At 37.8% G+C, this 22153-nt stretch overlaps 1 protein-coding gene across 1 annotated transcript in view; it reads left to right on the plus strand.

The window, feature by feature from the left end:
• The first annotated feature begins 1992 nt into the window (after nucleotides 1-1992).
• The window catches only part of CPS1 (carbamoyl-phosphate synthase 1), a 121896-nt gene continuing 101735 nt past the window's right edge, over nucleotides 1993-22153 (plus strand). The window contains exons 1-10 of the mRNA XM_055574458.1: nucleotides 1993-2105; nucleotides 3317-3461; nucleotides 4162-4251; nucleotides 8594-8650; nucleotides 14540-14632; nucleotides 17457-17546; nucleotides 19023-19151; nucleotides 19715-19821; nucleotides 20991-21129; nucleotides 21754-21831. Of these exons, the coding sequence (XP_055430433.1) occupies nucleotides 1993-2105; nucleotides 3317-3461; nucleotides 4162-4251; nucleotides 8594-8650; nucleotides 14540-14632; nucleotides 17457-17546; nucleotides 19023-19151; nucleotides 19715-19821; nucleotides 20991-21129; nucleotides 21754-21831 (1041 nt within the window). The remainder of the gene's footprint in view (nucleotides 2106-3316; nucleotides 3462-4161; nucleotides 4252-8593; nucleotides 8651-14539; nucleotides 14633-17456; nucleotides 17547-19022; nucleotides 19152-19714; nucleotides 19822-20990; nucleotides 21130-21753; nucleotides 21832-22153) is intronic.

Consider the following 22153-nt stretch of genomic DNA (forward strand, 5'->3'; position numbering starts at 1 on the left):
AGAGAATACAGACACTGGTGTTCCCCTGGTGAAAAAGAACAAAATTAATTCTAGAAACTTAGGGTAGGTAATCCATGGGAGACCTGGTACATAGATCTGATATTTTCAAAATTTATCAAGTGAGACTGAATTTAGTATTTAAGACCTGCTAATAGATATACATCAATGAAGGTAAGAGTAGCTACAGAAATTATGCAGCTGCTTTTATCTAGCCAACAATTGTTCATCTGGCAACCAGGAGGCTGAAGTTCTGGTCTCAGTGCTAATGGTAACTGATAATGTGATATTGAGAAAATCACTCAGGCTTTCTAAGTCTTAGTTTCCATATGTAAAGAGTGAGGGAATTGGATCAGCGAGTAATTTATAGCTGGGGATTTAAAAATTATGTCTTAAAAAATTAGGTGGTTTCAAAAGGTTTCCATTAGAGATTCAAAAGACTAAACTGTAAAATAGTTGATGCATTCTTTAGGGAAATTCAGTTAGCCTTACCTAATAAAGACAAGCAGGCATTGTGTTAACTGATATTGAAGATATTGATTGACCAAGCTTCCATTATATCTTTAATGTACATTCTTCACTAAACTCTTGCTCCCTGTTTGAAATAAAGAATATTAGATTATTTTTAAAATAGTTCCACTGGTGAGAACATTAAATTACAGAGTATGAGACCTGTTTGCAAAGTTTTGCTTCACCAGGCAATTATTTAAGCCTTTCGACAGCACTAATTACTAGCTGTGTTAATATACCTGCCAACAAACAACTGTTTAATATAGATCAGAATGATGGAGGGCACTAGAGTTTTCTTCTTTGTGATAGATTACGGGTAATAAATCTTGTCACATCACAAAAGTCAAACAGGACCTGATGGATTAATTTGCTTCCAACACTGCAGTTCTCTAAGACAAGCTGTATTTATTCATTTACTGGAGAGAGCATTGTAAACTTATGTTTAAAGGGAGCAGCCAGTTCTTTTATGGAGAGAAAGAAGAAAGGAAGTAAAATTAAATTAATTAAAGGCTTTTTTTTTTCATGTAGAAAAAGGCGTTCATTAATAAGGTTAGTCCACAGAACCTATTTTCCATTGAGAAATGCTGCTTTCCTTCATTGGGTGGCTCACCCAGTAAGGTGGTTGATAATTAAGGGGGTTATTTTGTTTTTCATCTGCAAGAAAAGCATTTATATTGTGTGTAAGCTTTGGTTTAAAAAATTATTAGTTCCTGACAGGCCAGAGACATTTGAGAAATTAGCTGATGGGGGTGTGGGTAGGTGTAAATATCACAGCACTTTCGTCACTTAAGAGTTTGCTGAGCTGAGAAGTTATTCTGTTGACAAGGGAGTTCTGGGAGGAGTTATTCTGGGTGGGGTTGAAGAATTCATGTTGACTACTGCCGGAGCAGAGGTTTTGAGGTTGTCATTCTGTCCCCCTCAGCACCTAAATTCAATTTCAATAGTAATCCACAAGAAAGACTAGGTTTAACTCGCTCTGTGGGAAGTAAAAATGTAGGAGAGTGGAAAAAATCTCATTGCAGTGTATTTCAAAATATGGAATAGCTATAGCTAGATCCTGAATAATATTTCATATTATTAAGAATAAACATTTTATATATAATTTTATTTATTATAGAACAAAAACAAGAATACATGTATTTTTATTTTTCCCTCCTTACACTTTAAAATAAAGCTCTCTGCATTTATTCTTAATTCCATATCCTTACTTTAAAATAGTTACTTGGAATCTTCTAATTTAGAAGACAGAAATGCTTTTGATCAATTTTTGTAGCATTGATTTTATTCAATAAAAAATACTATCAAACATATACTATCAATAATAACGATAATTATCAAACATATACCTCTCTATAACTAAAATACTTAAAAATCAAGTATTTAAAAATTTATTAATTTTTTTCATAGAGAATAAATTAGTATTTTAAATATTCAATAAATTTTAACAAACATATATACCAGGCAGCCACCATTGATGTAATCAGTATGTTCTTCAGTATGCTAAAGGATAAAAAGACTTCTCAACTTTTGACAGTTAGTATTTTGGCAAAACTGTCATCCATCAGTAGTAAATATCAGTTTGGACTCACTCATATCTGGTACTAGGGGAATCATTGGGAATTAAAATATCTATAAACTTTAAATACAGCAATATTGGGATGGGGAACACATGTGCACCCATGGCTGATTCATGTCAATGCATGGCAAAAACCACTACAATATTGTGAAGTAATTAGCCTCCAATTAAAATAAACAGATTAATTAAAAGATTAATACCTTATGAAGAATTTTTCAAGGTATTAAAAATTTAAGAAACTGAGGGAATAGAAAATTAAATGAGAATATGCCGTAGTGCATGGAGAGTGAAAAAGTTGGCTTAAAGCTCAACATTCAAAAAACTAAGATTATGGCATCTGGTCCCATCACTTCATGGGAAATAGATGGGGAAACAGTGGAAATAGTGGCAGACTTTATTTTTTTTTTGGGCTCCAAAATCACTGCAGATGGTGACTGCAGCCATGAAATTAAAAGACGCTTACTCCTTGGAAGGAAAGTTATGACTAACCTAGATAGCATATTGAAAAGCAGAGACATTGCTTTGCCAACAAAGGTCCGTCTAGTCAAGACTATGGTTTTTCCTGTGGTCATGTATGGATGTGAGAGTTGGATTGTGAAGAAAGCTGAGCACTGAAGAACTGATGCTTTTGAACTGTGGTGTTGGAGAAGACTCTTGAGAGTCCCTTGGACTGCAAGGAGATCCAACCAGCCCATTCTAAAGGAGATCCATTCTGGTGTTCTTTGGAAGGAATGATGCTAAAGCTGAAACTCCAGTACTTTGGCCACCTCATGCGAAGAGTTGACTCATTGGAAAAGACTCTGATGCTGGGAGGGATTGGGGGCAGGAGGAAAAGGGGAAGACAGAGGATGAGATGGCTGGATGGCATCACCAACTCAATGGATGTGAGTTTGAGTGAACTCCAGAAGATGGTGATGGACAGGGAGGCTTGGCATGCTGCAATTAATGGGGTCACAAAGAGTCAGACACGACTGAGCGACTGAACTGAACTGAACTAATGCCATAGTACTTAAGAGTCTTTTCATATCAGTAATATCATGGGATACATTTCCATATTTTAGTGTAAAATTTACCTAAGTTTGGCAATATCTAGAGACAAGCTTGTAAGACTATTCTCATGTTCTTTAATTTTTAAGAGTCAAATAATTCAGATCATGTATGCAGAATCAGAATAAATTAGATAATGTATACAAATCAAGAATTTGTTGGTAATTTTTTGGCATCTTTATTCAGGTACCCGGAAGCTCTTACTGACCCTGCTTACAAGGGGCAGATTCTTACCATGGCCAATCCTATTGTTGGGAATGGTGGAGCCCCGGACACTGCTGCACTGGATGAACTGGGACTCAGCAAATATTTGGAATCTGATGGGATTAAGGTAGTACCAGTGATGACCATTTAAAAAGTATAGTTGATTTTTTTTAGAATCTAGGCTGGACAAAGTTTAGGCCTCTGTCCTGTAGTAAAAATAATTAAATGTATAGTCTCAATCTCATTTCTAGGTATATGAGAATAAGTTTTAGCATGGAACTATTCTGAATTTCATTTCTCAGGGCACTCTGTATTTATGCTTAATGCTGTGGATGAAATGTGGCTTCATTTGTAAAAATGTTGTTTTAAGTTCAGATAACAGCGATGCTACAAGAATTTGTGTTGAATCACTTTTTAAAAGGATTTTAAGAATCAACTCTGTATCAGCTATTTATATTTTAAATCTTACTCTTTATGTATGCCAGCCTAAAAGTAAATACAATGAAAAATTTCTATTCAGTGTAAATTTGGGTAATATCATGGAGATATGAACCATATAAACTATTCAAAAATTTATACAGGGTGCTGAGAAAGGAGATCTAGTTTAGCCTTCTGATTTGGCAAACCTGGTAAGACTGTCCCCCACACGACAATTAAGGTAGTGACTATATATCTTAAAAAAATTTTTTTATCATATTTTGTTCTTCAGGTCTCCAAAATTTTAACCATTTTGTTGGTAGGTAATAAAAAATTTGAGCTGACTCAAGTTAAAAGAGTTGGATAGCATTTTGTGATCACTTTAAAAAACTGACTGCCTGTCTTTCTAGGTTGCAGGTTTGCTGGTGCTGAATTATAGTGATGACTACCACCACTGGCTGGCTACCAAGAGTCTAGGACAGTGGCTACGGGAAGAAAAGGTGAGAAATATCCAGCAGCCAGCATCACCTAAGGATGATTGGTGGGGTCCTGGAAAGTTGGGAAGGTGTATGTAATTGCAAAGGGCCAAACAGATGAGGCAGATCACACACTTTGGGATCCTTTTGTTTCAGAGAGCGCTTCCTTCTGTTACTATAGGCTGAATGTCCAGAACTCATTCTTTAAACAGAGGAATTTATCAGTTCAGTCGATCAGTCGTGTCTGTCTCTTTGAAACTCCATGGACCACAGTACACCAGGCTTGCCTGTCCATCACCAACTCCTGAAGCCTAATCAAATTCATGTCCATTGAGTCAGTGATGCCATCCAACCATCTCATCCTCCGTCGTCGCCTTCCCCTCTCGCCTTCAGTCTTTCCCAGCATCAGAATCTTTTCCAATGAGTTAGTTCTTTGTATCAGATGGCCAAAATATTGGAGTTTCAGCTTCAGCATCAGTCCTTCCAATGAATATTCAGGACTGATTTCCTTTAGGGTGGACTGCTTGGATCTCCTTGCAGTCGAAGGGACTCTCAAGAGTTTTCTCCAACACCATAGTTCAAAAGCAACAGTTCTTCAGCGCTCAGCTTTCTTTATAGTCCAACTCTCACATCCATACATGACTACCGGAAAAAACATAGCTTTGACTAGATGGACCTTGACTAAGTAATGGCTCTGCTTTTAAATATGCTGTCTAGGTTGGTCATAACTTTTCTCCCAAGGAGCAAGCATTTTTTTAATTTCATGGCTGCAGTCACCATCTGCAGTGATTTTGGAGCCCAAAATAATAAAGTCTGACACTGTTTCCACTGTTTCCCCATCTATTTGCCATGAAGTGATGGGAACAGATGCCATTGTCTTGGTTTTCTGAATGTTGAGTTTTAAGCCAACTTTTTCACTCTCCGCTTTCACTTTCATCAAGAGGCTCTTTGGTTCTTTTTTGTTTTCTGCCATAAGGGTGGTGTCACCTGCATATCTGAGGTTATTGATTCCAGCTTGTGTTTCATCCAGCCCAGCGTTTCGCATGATGTATGTTGCATAGAAGTTAAATAAGCAGGGTGACAATATACAGCCTTGACGTACTCCTTTTCCTATTTGGAACCATTCTGTTGTTCCATGTCCACTTCTAACGGTTGCTTCTTGACCTGCATACAGATTTTCTCAGGAGGTAGGTCAGGTGGTCTGGTATTCCCATCTCTTTAAGAAGTTTTCCACAGTTTGTTGTGATCCACAATGTCAAAGGCTTTGGTATAGTAAATAAAGCAGAAGTAGCTGTTTTTCTGAAACTCTGTTGCTTTTTTGATGATCCAGCAGATGTTGGCCATTTGATCTCTGGTTGCTCTGCCTTTTCTACATCCAGTTTGAACATCTGGAAGTTCATGGTTCACGTACTGTTGAAGCCTGGTTTGGAGAATTTTGAGCATTACTTTGCTAGCCCGTGAGATTATATTTTCAGTTTATCCACTAGGTGGCACTCATACACGCTTGGTGAAAGTGAAAGTCGCTGAGTAGTGTACAGCTCTGTGTGACCCCCATGGACTATTCCATGGAATTCTCCAGGTCAGAATACTGGAGTGGGTAGCTTTTCCCTTCTCCAGGAGATCTTCCTCACCCAGAAATCAAAGCGGAGTTTCTTGCATTGCAGGTGGATTCTTTACCAACTGAGCTACCAGGGAAGCCTTTCTCAATCTGGAAAGGGGTTAGAGAAAATTTTAGAATTCTCTGTAGTCTGGAACAACTTAACTACTCCATCCACTTTTAACCAGAATCTAGATATGTAACTTGTGCCATAGATTCTTGTACCAGCTCAGTCATTAACTAGCTGTGTAACCTTGCTCTGGTCATGCAATCTTTCTTAATTTTAATTTTTAATGAATGTGAACAGATTGCCATCAGGTCTTGTTGGGCTTAAAGGTAATGACTCAATGACATATAATTGGATATCATCTCATTTGAAGTAATAAATGAAAAAAGTTACTAACTTTACTTTGCATGCTAAATCACTTCAGTCATGTCTTACTCTTTGCAACCCTATAGACTGTAGCTCACCAGGCTCCTCTCTCCATGGGATTCTGCAGGCAAGAATACTGGAATGGGTTTCCATCCCCTCCTCTAGGGAATCTTCCCCACCCAGGGATCGAACCCACTTCTCTTATGTCTCCTGCATTGGCAGGCGTGTTCTTTACCACTAGTGCCACCTGGGAAACCCTATATCTGCCTTTCTTTGAGTATTATTTTCTAATCAAATAAGAGTATTCTCCTGGGTTGAATGTCAGACATACTTAGAGTAATTAGAGTTAATGGACCTGCTATATTAAACCTCATTTCTACCATTATAGTAGTTGCTTTTTCTTAAGTTGCTATTGGGCCTGTAATTGACAGAATATTAATCTGAAAAATTCTGACACTCTGATGAGTATCTACTGCCTGTGTATGCTTAGGTGCTCAGTCATGTCTGATTCTTTGTGACCCTATGCACTGTAGCCCGCCAGGCTGCTCTGTCCATGCCAGGCAAGAATACTGGAGTGGCTAGCCATTCCCTTCTCCAGGGGATTTTCCCAATCCAAGGATCAAACCCAGATCTCCTGCATTGCAGGCAGTTTCATTACCATCTGAGCCACCAAGGAAGCCCAAACATCTACTAATTGGGGCTCAGTGTTGCGTCTTCCTAACAATTAAAAAGAATATTGATCTTAGTTTCCTGGATATCATAACTGCTAAATGTTAAAAGAGATAATAAAGCATCTGTATTATCTCCCAGGTCTTTTCTAGTTTCTTTCAATCATTATCTGAATTTACCTCTTTGTGGTTGTCATTAATGTTTCCTTTGTGTTATATAGGCACCTGATATTATAACTGCTTTGTGTCAGTATTAATAGTTTAAGTATAAACTTAATCCATGGTTTGTTAGCTTGTTTTAAAAATGTGCCTTGAGTCTTCTTCCATAATCATAGACACATAGAGTAGAACAGGGTCAAAATAATAGCCAGTTTACCTCCTTCTATGGACAGGTGAGGGAAGACACCTTGCTCATACATCACTCAGATAATTGGTGAAAGTAAAAAGAACTAGAATCTGTTTCTAGTTTCTGGAAAAGACCCTGATGCAGGGAAAGATTGAAGGTGGGAGAAGAAGGGGACGACAGAGCATGAGATAGTTGGATGGCATCACTGACTTGAGGGACATGAGTTTGATTAGGTTCCGGGAGTTGGTGATGGACAGGGAAGCCTGGTGTGCTGCAGTCCACGGGGTCACAAAGAGTTGGACACAACTGAGTGACTGAACTGAACTGATATATATACTAATGTGATATTTTTTCTTATGTATACATACCTATGACAAAATCCAATTTATAAATTAGGCACAGTAAAGGAACATCTGAATTTCCAGCATCACTACTCTTGTGCTTTGGAGCTAATATTAAGTAAAATAGGGCTCCTTGAACACAGCACTGAGATATTGCAGCCATAAATCTGGTAATTTAGTTGGCTACTAAGTGACTCAAGGTGGGATTCGCTGGGCAAAGGCGTGGCTCACATACACTATTCAGAATGGTACACAATTGAAAACTTATGAATTGTTTATTTATAAAATTTTCCATTTAAAAAATATTTTTAGACTATTGACAATAGCAGTAACTGAAACCACAGAAAGCAAAACTGGATACGAGGGATAGATACCACATCTATCCCTATCTAATCTAGTCAAAGAAACTAAATCAAGTGGAAGTGTTGCCTGATTGACTAATAGACTAGGCAAAATTTAACACAGGTGCTTAAGAAGCACCTCCAGGAAACTCGGTGGGGTGGTGAAGGACAGGGAAGCCGGCTGTCCTGCGGTCCACAGAGTCACAAAGAGTCGGACACAACTGAGTGGCTGAACAACTAGAACCATCTCCAGGTAAACCCACTGATTGCCTACTATGTGCCAGAATCATGTGTTTGCATATAATTTATGTAATTTTTTTAATTGATGTAATTTTGCTTATGGAGTTCACTTCACAAATTCTTTTAGTTTAAAATATACATGTATATATAAAATTTTGTTACGTGTTTAACATCCTGGATTAAAGGTAACAAAACTTAGTAGAAGATCGATGTTCAGAATTTCTCATTTTTCATTCTGAGGAATGGTCTGGGTATTAAGAGTCCTATGCCCAGCAGGAACAGCAATTTACCTTGTTCTCACAACACAGTCATGCTAGATCAGAGAAAAGAAGGAGTAGGGAAATTATTTACTGCTCAAGTAGACAGATGATGTTAAGTTGGTAACTTGAAAACACTATGCTGGACCTAATTTCCTCGAATTTTACTGTCACTACCCTTTTTTTTTTTTGTTCTTCCACAGGTCCCTGCAATTTATGGAGTGGATACAAGAATGCTGACTAAAATAATTCGAGATAAGGTATAATAATCATATTTAGCCAAATCTATGTTTATATATACGTATATACGTATATATGTTTATGTATACATACATACATATATATACATATAACTATGTATACATATATATGTATGTATGTATTTTTTTCCTCAGTGCCCAAAGAACCCATTGGTATGTAAAAGAACAAATCCAGCCCATTTCTGTCATTTGGGTCTCTGTCATCCTGTTTTACTTTTTCAGTTACTTGATGTGACTTTCAAGACTGAATACTTGATTGGGATGTTTGTTCATGAGTGGTTTTGAGATTAATTCCCTCAGCAGTAGTTAATTCAGTGCCCACTCTATGTTCACAATCCCAAGTAAAGCCTTGGTGATGCAGCTCATGTGACAGGGCTAGTGAAACAAGTGGAGAAGCGAGCTAGATGCATAAGAATTTTGCCTAAATTGAATACCTACTTGCTGAAAGATGCAAACCAGGAAGTGTACAGCACTAGGGCTGTTATTTATTTAGTCCTCTTGAAGGAGTTTGTGAAATTTGTGAGTATATTAAATGAGCCCTCTATGTGCTACCTCAAATAGTCTTTCTTTTTTTTTTTTTAGACAAAACGGACTTTATTTTTTTAGCTAAAATTTTTTTTTTGCTGTTTTTTTTTAATTTTATTTTATTTTTAAACTTTACAATATTGTATTAGTTTTGCCAAATATCGAAATGAATCTGCCACAGGTATACCTGTGTTCCCCATCCTGAACCCTCCTCCCTCCTCCCTCCCCATACCCTCCCTCTGGGTCATCCCGGTGCACCAGCCCCAAGCATCCAGTATCATGCATCGAACCTGGGCTGGTGACTTGTTTCATACATGATATTATACATGTTTCAATGCCATTCTCCCAAATCTTCCCACCCTCTCCCTCTCCCACAGAGTCCATAAGACTGATTTATACATCAGTGTCTCTTTTGCTGTCTCGTACACAGGGTTATTGTTACCATCTTTCTAAATTCCATATATATGTGTTAGTATACTGTATTGGTGTTTTTCTTTCTGGCTTACTTCACTCTGTATAATAGGCTCCAGTTTCATCCACCTCATTAGAACTGATTCAAATGTATTCTTTTTAATGGCTGAGTAATACTCCATTGTGTATATGTACCACCACTTTCTTATCCATTCATCTGCTGATGGACATCTAGGTTGCTTCCATGTCCTGGCTATTATAAACAGTGCTGCGATGAACATTGCGGTACACGTGTCTCTTTCCCTTTTGGTTTCCTCAGTGTGTATGCCCAGCAGTGGGATTGCTGGGTCATAAGGCAGTTCTATTTACAGTTTTTTAAGGAATCTACACACTGTTCTCCATAGTGGCTGTACTAGTTTGCATTCCCACCAACAGTGGAAGAGGGTTCCCCTTTCTCCACACCCTCTCCAGCATTTATTATTTGTAGACTTTTGGATCGCAGCCATTCTGACTGGTGTGAAATGGTACCTCATAGTGGTTTTGATTTGCATTTCTCTGATAATGAGTGATGTTGAGCATCTTTTCATGTGTTTGTTAGCCATCTGTATGTCTTCTTTGGAGAAATGTCTATTTAGCTCTTTGGCCCATTTTTTGATTGGGTCATTTATTTTTCTGGAGTTGAGCTGTAGGAGTTGCTTGTATATTTTTGAGATTAGTTCTTTGTCAGTTGCTTCATTTGCTATTATTTTCTCCCATTCGGAAGGCTGCCTTTTCACCTTGCTAGTAGTTTCCTTTGTTGTGCAGAAGCTTTTAAGTTTAATTAGGTCCCATTTGTTTATTTTTGCTTTTATTTCCAATATTCTGGGAGGTGGGTCATAGAGGATTCTGCTGTGATGTATGTCAGAGAGTGTTTTGCCTATGTTCTCCTCTAGGAGTTTTATAGTTTCTGGTCTTACATTGAGATCTTTAATCCATTTTGAGTTTATTGTTGTGTATGGTGTTAGAAAGTGTTCTAGTTTCATTCTTTTACAAGTGGTTGACCAGATTTCCCAGCACCACTTGTTAAAGAGATTGTCTTTAATCCATTGTATATTCTTGCCTCCTTTGTCAAAGATAAGGTGTCCATATGTGCGTGGATTTATCTCTGGGCTTTCTATAGTAAAGTTGCAGGATATAAAATCAACACACAGAAATCCCTTGCATTCCTATACACTAATAATGAGAAAACAGAAAGAGAAATTAAGGAAACAATTCCATTCACCATTGCAACGGAAAGAATAAAATACTTAGGAATATATCTACCTAAAGAAACTAAAGACCTATATATAGAAAACTATAAAACACTGGTGAAAGAAATCAAAGGGGACACTAATAGATGGAGAAATATACCATGTTCATGGATTGGAAGAATCAATATAGTGAAAATGAGTATACTACCCAAAGCAATTTATAGATTCAATGCAATCCCTATCAAGCTACCAACAGTATTCTTCACAGAGCTAGAACAAATAATTTCACAATTTGTATGGAAATACAAAAAACCTCGAATAGCCAAAGTGATCTTGAGAAAGAAGAATGGAACTGGAGGAATCAACCTACCTCACTTCAGGCTCTATTACAAAGCCAGTTATCAAGACAGTATGGTACTGGCACAAAGACAGAAATATTGATCAATGGAACAAAATAGAAAGCCCAGAGATAAATTCAAATAGTCTTTCTTAAAATTGTTCCAGTGACCAAGATGAAGGTAAGTTTGTCTGTTGCTTTTCTATCTGCTTGCTGAAATCTTTGACCCTTCCTCTGAGAATGTCTCATCACCATCTGCTTCCTTCTCCTTGTTATAAGAGGTGGACACTTTTTTCTTACATGAAACCTTCATATCCCAGACCAGAAAGAAACTTTATCTCGTGAATGCTAACTAAATTCCCTAAATGCCATTAAAGGTTTCTCATTATATTCTATACATTTTCTTGAAAAAGATAGATACAATTTCAAAGTGAGAAAGGTTCTCCAAGAAAATCTGTTGAAATTCCTTATTTGAATACATATTGACTCAGGTTCTCTGTAAACAGAAAGAAAGCTTTAAAAAGAAGAACATGGCCACATACTTATGACCAGAAGGAAGACAGAGGGAATGTTTGCAGTCCTTCTACTCTACCTCTGATTTCATTCCCTCCTCCATGATTTTCCTGAGAATAAATGTTCTAGGTTATATACGTAGATTATACATCCCAGGTAGACTTTTGCATTTTCTTAGCCCGATGATGTTGTGGGAGCAGTAAAGAATGATGAGAGTGCCAGATGGGAGGGGAATAAAATTGGGAAATTCAGCTGTAGAATTGGCAGATTGGATACAATATAGACAGGCTTAGTAATTTGGGAAAATATAAGACCATATTATGTTCTTCATGTGATATATTAGTTTAAGGTGAACGTTGCTTTTGTCAATGGTGTAGAAAATGGCAACTCACTCCAGTATTCTTGTCTGGAAAAATTCCATGAACAGAGGACACTGGCAGATGCATTACCTGGAGTCTCAAAAAGTCAGACATGACTGAGCACTGCTTTTATCAGAGGTAGTTAGGTTTTCAAAATCTGGCTGAATAGATTAGCAAGCAAAATAGTGGTATTGCCTATTATATTTGATTATGAGTAATATGGGCTCATATTAAAAATGTATGTTGTGGCTTTTAGCTCTGTGAGTCTTAGGTTGGAGAGTAAGGGTGTTTTTCATTTAGCATGCTTAAAGTAAAAGGGAATAAGAACTGAAAACCAAAGTTCAAAATTCAGATTCAGATTCAGATCAGTCACTCAGTCGTGTCCAACTCTTTGCGACCCCATGAATTGCAGCACGCCAGGCCTCCCTGTCCATCACCAACTCCTGGAGTTCACTCAGACTCACGTCCATCGAGTCAGTGATGCCATCCAGCCATCTCATCCTCTGTCGTCCCCTTCTCCTCTTGCCCCCAATCCCTCCCAGCATCACAGTCTTTTCCAATGAGTCAACTCTTCGCATGAGGTGGCCAAAGTACTGGAGTTTCAGCTTTAGCTTCATTCCTTCCAAGGAAATCCCAGGGCTGATCTCCTTTAGAATGGGCTGGTTGGATCTCCTTGCAGTCCAAGGGACTCTCAAGAGTCTTCTCCAACACCACAGTACAAAAGCATCAATTCTTCGGTGCTCAGCCTTTTTCACTGTCCAACTCTCGTCCATACATGACCACAGGAAAAACCATAGCCTTGACTAGACAAACCTTTGTTGGCAAAGTAATGTCTCTGCTTTTGAATATGCTATCTAGGTTGTTCATAACTTTCCTTCCAAGGAGTAAGCATCTTTTAATTTCATAGCTTCAGTCACCATCTGCAGTGATTTTGGAGCCCAGAAAAATAAAGTCTGACACTGTTTCCACTGTTTCCCCATCTATTTCCCATGAAGTGATGGGACCAGATGCCATGATCTTTGTTTTCTGAATGTTGAGCTTTAAGCCAACTTTTTCACTCTCCACTTTCACCTTCATCAAGAGGCTTTTTAGTTCCTCTTCACTTTCTGCCATAAGGGTGGTATCATCTGCATATCTGAGGTTATTGAAAGTTCAAAATTAGGAATCCATAAATATAGTCAAGGAATTCTGTGATTTGGACTATAAAAGTAAGTGGAGGCCACCATGAAACTTAATAATCCAGTATGGAAGTGAAAGATGGTTTTCACTGTCTTTCCCAGTGTTTGAGATAGTACTCTGGTTGTAATAATCACACTGAAATAACTGTCTGGATGATGTACTAGCATCAGCTCATTCCCAAGTTACTTTTTCCCCTAAGAAATATGTTTCAGAGGGAAATAAAGACTTTCTTCTATTCCCTTTAGTGCAACAATTTCCTCGGAGAAAAGCAAATCAGTAAATTATTTTGATCTCCTCCCCCTCTCAATAAAGTCATCATTATGAAACATAATATGCCATTTAAAAAAATCTTTTCCCCTCTCAATAAAGTCTTCATTACTAAACATAATATAACATTTTTCTAAATAGGTCAAACTAGATTTACTAATAAATAAGCTAATCTCAGGAGAGCAAAGAATAATATGAAGACATTTGCCATGTTCTGGCTGCTGCTACTGCTGCTGCTAAGTCACTTCAGTCGTGTCCGACTCTGTGCGACCTCATAGACGGCAGCCCACCAGGCTCCCCCGTCCTTGGGATTCTCAGCAAGAACACTGGAGTGGGTTGCCATTTCCTTCTCCAATGCGCGAAAGTGAAAAGTGAAAGTGATGTCGCTCAGTCGTGTCCGACTCTTAGCGACCCCATGGACTGCAGCCTACCAGGCTCTTCCATCCATGGGATTTTCCAGGCAAGAGTACTAGAGTGGGGTGCCATTGCCTTCTGGCTAGCAAGGCTAATTTGTGAAAACTTTATAGAAGGTTAAGCCTTCTCTAAATTTCAAGCCCTTATTAGCATATGTAAAAAATGAAACTTTCATTGCCATTTCTCAAAGTTTGTGACTTATACAACATTTCACATTTTTTTTTGCATGTGAATTTTACTCTTTAAAATATTTCCATTCTTTTTCAATTTTCAGCAAGTTTTAGATTTCCTTTTTTTTTTTTCTCAATCTATTATCTTGCCACATCTCCAACGAAGTAGTTTTAGGTCATAAGTACACTAAATACTCTGATTTGCACTTCCTGACAACCCAAATTCTGTTATCCTTTGACTTCACTTACCCCAGGTGACTATCTCAGCCCTAAAAGAAGTAATTTTACTTCCGAGCATGTTTCCCAAAATGTACCGTACAAACTGGTTCATCTTTCCGAGTTGAGAAGATGAAGATCTGCTGATGGTTATGAGTAGTTATAAAGACATCTAAATATTGGAGCGGCTGTGTAAGTTCCTGTGAATTTATCCTGCCAGCGCCTGCATCACTGCCCCCTGTTAACTCTCTAATTTTTTAATTTGATAGGGTACCATGCTTGGGAAGATTGAATTTGAAGGTCAGTCTGTGGATTTTGTGGATCCAAATAAGCAGAATTTGATTGCTGAGATTTCAACCAAGGTGAGAGATTTTCCTTTATATTTTGTGTTTTTATTTTATTCCCTTTAGACCTTTCTATTTTGTAATACCAAAATCTACATTTAAGCAAAAATCATCTTCCACAAGCATCAGAATTGAAGGGAAAACAGTTATAAATTGATATATTGCAAAAGCAGTGCATTTAAAGTTAGCAACTTCTACTTATAGGGAACTTGCATGGCTTGATTTAGAGTCTGTTTACTATTATTTTAATTTTTCTTATTTCTTTTTGTGGTTCCCTCACTCAAGACTTTAAAATGTCAAATACAAGGGTCATTCAATTGCCAAAGATAGGTACAGTGACAATCAGTAGTCAGAGCTAATGGTCTGCCAGAGAGTTGAGAGCATTTTATAGAATTCAGACCCAATATTATAATTCAGACCCAATATTATAATGAGAATCTGGGGTTATTTTGTGCAGGGAAAAGAATTCCTGTGCATACTGAAAATTTAGTGTATTATAGCTCACTTCAAAAATTAAGTGTTCTTCATGATGGCTATATCACTCCAAAGTGAGATATGTATATTGTATATTTACAAGAAGGCATACAATACATCTAAGTATTCTATAAAATCAATGCATGTGTTGATATTGATTAGAGTTGTGAGTCTCTTGAGCTATAGTTTCTGTTCTTGGGGACCATAGCGTTTGGTGGGGTATCCAAACAAGCAATCATCATGGAGCAAATACTATAATAAATGCTGTCCTTGGAGTGTGCACAAGACACCATAAGGTCATGTGTGGGAAAACATCCAATTAAAGAGGTAGATTAGCGGAGGCCCCGCAGAGGATTCAGGCTTGTCCTGAGACATAAAGAGTAAGTCAGTAGATGGTGAACTAGGAGGGCTTTGTTTTAGGCAGAGGAAATGGCATGTGTTGAGAGGCACAGAGGTGTGAAACGATATGGTGTGTTTGAAAAGTTATGCTTAATTCGGTGTGTCTGACCAATGAGTTCACAAATACAGCTGTTCACATTTGGCTAAAGTTGAGTGGAGATGCACGGGGCTAGAGCTAGAGGGATTAGTGTCATTGACTCAATGAATCAACTGAACTCCAAAATCAGCAACATTTTGAAGCAAAATAGACTGGATAAAAGAGCAGGTAACTAGAAAGTTATTGCAGTTAATTCGGACAAAAGTCACGAAAGCCCAGACTGACCAGCAATAGCAGGAAAAGAAACAGCAAGATGGTTTAGACAAATAGGAGAAAGAAGGTGGCTTAGACAAATAGGGGGCTTCCCAGGTGATGCTAGTAGTTAAGAGCCTGCTTGCCAGCTCAGGAGACGTAAGAGATGCGGGTTTGACCCCTAGGTCAGGAAGATCCCCTGGAGGAGAGCATGGCAACCCACTCCAGTATTCTTGCCTAGAGAATCCTGTGGACAGAGAAGCTTGGCAGGCTATAGTCCATAGGGTCGCACAGAGTTGGACACGACTGAAGAGACTTAGCAGCAGCAGCAGCAGCAAACAAATAGGAGATAGAGATTTCAACACACTTCTCTATGAGGACTTCCCTGGTGGCTCAGACTGTAAAGCGTCTGCCTACAATGCTGGAGACCCGAGTTCAATCCCTTGGTTGGGAAGATCTCCTGGAGAAGGAAATGGCAACCCACTCCAGTGTTCTTGCCTGGAAAATCCCATGGACAGAGGAGCCTACAGTTCATGGGGTTGCAAAGAGTCAGACACGACTGAGCAACTTCACTTCACTTCACTTCCCTATGAAGAGGTGAGACACAGCGTGATAAAGGGCTATTTTTATAGAATTTTATTAGAGTTTAGAACTAACTTGGGGTAGCATTTCCTGAATGTGAGGGGCACTGGCCTGGAGAAAGTCACCTTAAAAAAATTCTATGGTCAAATAAGGTTGAAAAACACTGCAGAATGTATTTCTCTCTTGGAGAGGCCTAGCAAATTCATGTATTCCTGTTTCTATGAGGTCTTGCTTACTCTGTACAGAGGGTATATGGTACGTTTGTGAAGAGACCAGATTGCACATTTCATCTAAAACTTGTAAGAAACTTTGAAATCATCCTAAACTCAGAGTGTGTTTGCTGACTCTTGAAGCTGGAACAAGCGAAGGCACCCAGCCCTCGAGGCTTTCTCTCTCTCTATTTCTATTATTTCTTCTTTTATGACTTTGGGGAACTGCTTCTTGGGTAAATGCCTGTGAAAATGGATCTGACTCCGAGCAGTGCTTAAAACGTACATAATGATTATGATATGCTCTGGGATCCTTTTATGAAGTCTACCATTTAAATGCAAATGATTGCACAGTAACCTAAAGGGACCAGTGGTCTACACTAGCTTAGCAATTCCTCTGACTCAGACTGATTTTATCCATTAGCCCCACTTCCTAAGCCTCATGCACAATAGCTCTACCTCATCCAAACTTTATTGCAAGTTGAGGATCAAGAGGTGTTTAAAGCATGATGTATCTATTATTACATCTGTTTAGTGCTGAATCAGGCAATAATACTTGGAAATTCCATTGCTACTGGTTGTTAATGAGGCAAAACATGGGAAAAAAATGTTTGTTAATTATGGAAGCAATCAATTTCTTAGGGATAATTGTTATTACTGTAATCAACATTTTATACCAAACAGCAAAATACTTTGTTCTCATGAACAAGATAGAATTTGTGGCATTTGCTATGTCTTTCTTACAAACCGATTTTTAACGGCCAACCACTCCCTAGTAGTTAGCTATCAATCTGTTACCAAGTGCAGAGCATCCTGAGATGTGTTTATGATATTGGTGTGTTGCTCATAGCTGGACATTCCCTCTGACTCTGGTTTTTTAAAATGGCAGGATGTCAAGGTGTACGGCAAAGGAAATCCCATGAAAGTGGTAGCTGTAGACTGTGGGATAAAAAACAATGTAATCCGCTTATTAGTAAAGGTAAGTAATTTGTTCCATCTCAAGGATGGAGGTTTATAATACTGATCACTAGTATTAATCTGATTTTCTCTGTTTCAGAGAAAGCTTGTATACTTTCTCAGAATGTTAGAAGATATATTCTTGCTGCCTTTGGTCTATGAGATAATACATTTATCCCTGTTAAAATTAGAGATGTAGATTGCTATTAAAAACCAAAAACGTTCAAAGGCTACAATACACAGAAGAAAATGATGACTGTTCTTTTCACTTACTAATTGACATTCTGAGACATGGCACAAGCGCTGATTCATTTTATTAACAAAAATGTGCATGGACTCATAAACAGTAGATGCTGTAGATGGCTTAGCCATGTGGCCCTTTTATTTTATCATTTTAAGCCATTTAGTCCATCTTCCAATTGCAAGTGTCTGCATCCCATTGCCTGAGGGTTCTCTTTGGTTGGTTGGAGGCTGCTGGCAGGCAGAAAATGATACAGAATTAATGATCCCTGGAGCAGCCCCAATCAATGACAGTGTCAATTCCCCAGCTCCTTTGCCACATGGGTAGACTGTTTTTAGGTGAATATTCTATACTGGCTCTCAGAGTTCCCCAGTGATCTGAAGCTCTATTTGTGCATTGTGGTATCTGATTGATAATGCATACTTTATTAGGGTCTTTCACCATGTTGCTTTACTATTAGTATTTCTTGGAAACTTTTCCAAAGAAACTTCTTTCTCTCAAATTCTTGACTTGCTAAATGCTTCTAGCAAAACAATCAAAGCCATCTTCCATCCACTTTTGTATAGAAACGTTCTAATTTTTCTATTAGAATATAAATATGAAAAAACCCAGGAAAGAAGGCTGATTAAAATTTGGTAAGATTAAAAAAATGAGGAATTGAAAAAGGTGAGAGGTGGACCAAAATAAATATTGGAGGAAATGGATTTATCGTCTGTTTTGCCACTCCCTTTCCTGGAGTAAGTGAAGATCACCTGTGTTCTTGTGTGCCCAGTCATGAAGCCTTTAGGTTTGCAACCTCCTGAAGTGAGAGGAAGTATGGGAAAGTGCATTATCTGTTTTTTTTGGAATCAAAACTTAAATGCTATTTTTTCCACATTTTATTGTAGAGTCCCTTTACACCACACAAAATATGTCACCGTAAATAATTTTTGCCCAGCATTATTTATGTGAATCATGTACTCTGTTTCCCTTCCCTTTTGGAAATTATTAGCCAAGAGAAGGTTAAGCACTTTGGCAAAGAAAAATATTATTAAATTGAATTATTAAATATTATTAAATTCTTTTATAAAAAAGAATTTTTTTTTTGATGTGGGCCATTTTTAAGTCTTTATTGAATTTGTTACAAAATTGCTTCTGTTGCTTATGTTTTGTTTTTTTGGCCATGAGAATCTTAGCTCCCCAACGAAGGATCGAGCCCATACTCCCTGTGGAGCACCAGGGAAGTCCCCAGTTGACCATCTCGTGTTTCTTTTCCAGCGAGGGGCAGAAGTGCATGTAGTGCCTTGGAATCATGATTTCACCAAGATGGAGTACGATGGGCTTTTAATTGCTGGAGGACCTGGTAACCCAGCTCTTGCACAACCACTAATTCAGAATGTAAAAAAGGTATAGTGAACCTGGAGAGTGTGTGTCTGTGTGTGAACTGGAGGGAGTCTGTTCTGCAATATACTTATTTATACAAAAATATTTTTAGTACTTTTGTTTGTGACTTTTGAGGTAATGTCAGCACAGATAGTGTATAGGGGGAACAAGCCAGGAGAGAGTTCTACAGGAGAAAGAGCAAAGACCTTCAGGCAGAGTAACTGGGATTGTGTCCTTGAATGTTGAGAGCTGGAGTCCGATTTCCAAATGTGTTGTCTGAACAATTGTAAAATGATAACTTGTGTTACTCACCATGACCTTGGGACCTATAAGACTTTCGAATTTCTAGAGAAATATTAAACTAGATTTAACTTAGTCTGGATGTTAAGTACATTCTATTGAATTTTAATGCTTGCAAATTGTCAATCCTGTCCTTATTCATAATCTAACTTTTTATTCAATTACTATTTTCTTTACCTTGTAAATTAAGGGGCAAAAATGCTTCATTTTACTTCTTCAGAGGTTGTATATATTTTTATATTTTGGACCTGATCTTTTGGATTAATAAAGTTTTTTTCCTAATTTAGATCTTGGACAGTGATCGCAAGGAACCACTGTTTGGAATCAGTACAGGAAATTTAATAACAGGATTGGCTGCTGGTGCCCAAGTCTACAAGATGTCCATGGCCAACAGGTAAGGCAGTTATGCTTCTGTTTACATGTCAGACTGGCTCTGAAATACTGTTAGTAACTAAACCAAAAAGGCTTAGAGAACTTACATGGCGTTTTCTTCAGAATAAATAGATAGCCACACTATTACATGGTTCACAGTTGTCTGACTACCTGCTACAATTTTTATCACATATTGGAAAGGCAGCCTTCTCTAACAATAACTTTGTCAAAATTTAAAGTTATTTTCCTTTCCTTGACTTAAATTGAAGTTATAATACTCAAATGATATTCCAAGGGAAATTGTTTGGATTTTAAGCTTGATTTCAGAGCACTGCTGCTGCTGACAATTTTATAAAACTAGTGTAACTCAAGAACCCAGAAACCTTCAGATCCTATTGGTTTTACTTCCTTACCCTAAATGATGTTAATTTATTCAACATGGAACTTTCCCTCCCAGTCCACACTCCACATGAAGTATGATTCAAAATGATTCAGGACTGAGGAGTAACCTCCTTATTATCCCCCAAGTACCCTCTTTTGGCTTTAAAATTACTGCAGCAGCATTAAAAGAAATTGCTTATATTTGTCTGTCTCTAAGCTAGTAAGCATCGGAGAAGGCAATGGCACCCCACTCCAGTACTCTTGCCTGGAAAATCCCATGGACGGAGGAGCCTGGTAGGCTGCAGTCCATGGGGTTGCTAAGAGTCGGACACGACTGAGCGACTTCACTTTGACTTTTCACTTTCATGCATTGGAGAAGGAAATGGCAACCCACTCCAATGTTCTTGCCTGGAGAATCCCAGGGACGGGGGAACCTGGTGGGCTGCCGTCTATGGGGTTGCACAGAGTCGGACACGACTGAAGCGACTTAGCAGCAGTAGCAGCAGCAAGCTAGTAAGCATATCTTAACTTTTTTGTTATGAGTGCAATTCCCCTTTTTTAAAACTGATCATATAAGTTTAATAGACCTGATATTTAGCACACAACAAAGCTTCCTGAATTGATTTTTTTTTTTTGCTAAAATTATGGGATTAACAATCTGTGATTTTTCTCATGGAGTAATTTTTCACTAAGCAATTGAAACTTTTGAATTTTAATAGGCTTTTCTTACCCTCTATTTTACATCTAATGCATTTATATTATTTTCTTTGCCTTTCCTTTTCTATATTCTTTTTCACCTTTTCTATCCAGAGGGCAGAATCAACCTGTTTTGAATATCACAAATAGACAGGCTTTCATTACTGCTCAGAATCATGGCTATGCCCTGGACAGCACCCTTCCTGCTGGCTGGAAACCACTTTTTGTGAATGTTAATGATCAAACAAACGAGGTAAGTGAGTGAAGAGAAATTCAGGAGTTTTAATACTCTGTTTTGCAAATACCTTTCCCTTATTTATATGGGCTTTTCTAGGGTATGTATGTGGAATAATTCTTGTTATAGATTATTTTCCATAGCCCTCTACTTTTTAAAAAAGTAATTTCTTTCTGTCTTATTCCCTTATCAGTTGACTCATTAAAGACCCACAATTTGAGTGGTTAATCAATGACTGTTTTACACATTCATTGCTAATGGGTGATTGGTAGAAGGAGATCTGTTTGGGACCAGTCTATGCAGGTCTCTGCAACTCAACACTGAAGTAGCCTTTGAGAAACCTTTGGAGAAGTAATTTAGGAGTTGGAAAAAAGAAGAGGATTTGAGTTGGTTCTGATCAGAGCCTAGAAGGGCCTGAAATGTTATAGAACAGGCTAGTTTTTTTTTTTTTTTTTAATAGGGGAAACACATCAGTTGAGTCTTTATTGGCCTATTTTTATTAGTACTGTTTATTTTTAGAACTTTCTCAAACTTTTAACTTAGTTTTGAAAATTTGAACTTCATTGTCCACTGATTCATACTTATTCCTGGTTGACACTCATTGTTACTGAATGAATTTCTTCCAATTTCTTATTCCTTTAGGGGATTATGCATGAGAGCAAACCCTTCTTTGGTGTGCAGTTCCACCCAGAAGTTGGCCCAGGGCCAACAGACACTGAGGTATGTCAGAAAGATGAGGTCTATTACATATTAAAATTTTTTAAAATCAGAAATATACTTATGTGAAAAATTGAGAAAAAAAATAAATACCTAGGTGGTGTCGGTACAAAGCATTCTTAAAAAGAGTGCTTTGATAATGCCTGTGTTGTTTGAAAAATTTCCCCATGAGTATCATGGAGGAAACTTCAATCTTTTTAAAAATTTGAAGTCGGAAAGCCCTTAAGAAACTAATGCAATGTGATTTTTATTTAAATGATTATCATTTTAATATATTTAGTTCTGAAATTTACAATTGTTGCACTATGCAAATGAATTCCCTCTT

This window comes from Bubalus kerabau, chromosome 3 (genome assembly GCF_029407905.1).
Source record: "Bubalus kerabau isolate K-KA32 ecotype Philippines breed swamp buffalo chromosome 3, PCC_UOA_SB_1v2, whole genome shotgun sequence".
Lineage (NCBI taxonomy): Eukaryota > Metazoa > Chordata > Mammalia > Artiodactyla > Bovidae > Bubalus > Bubalus kerabau.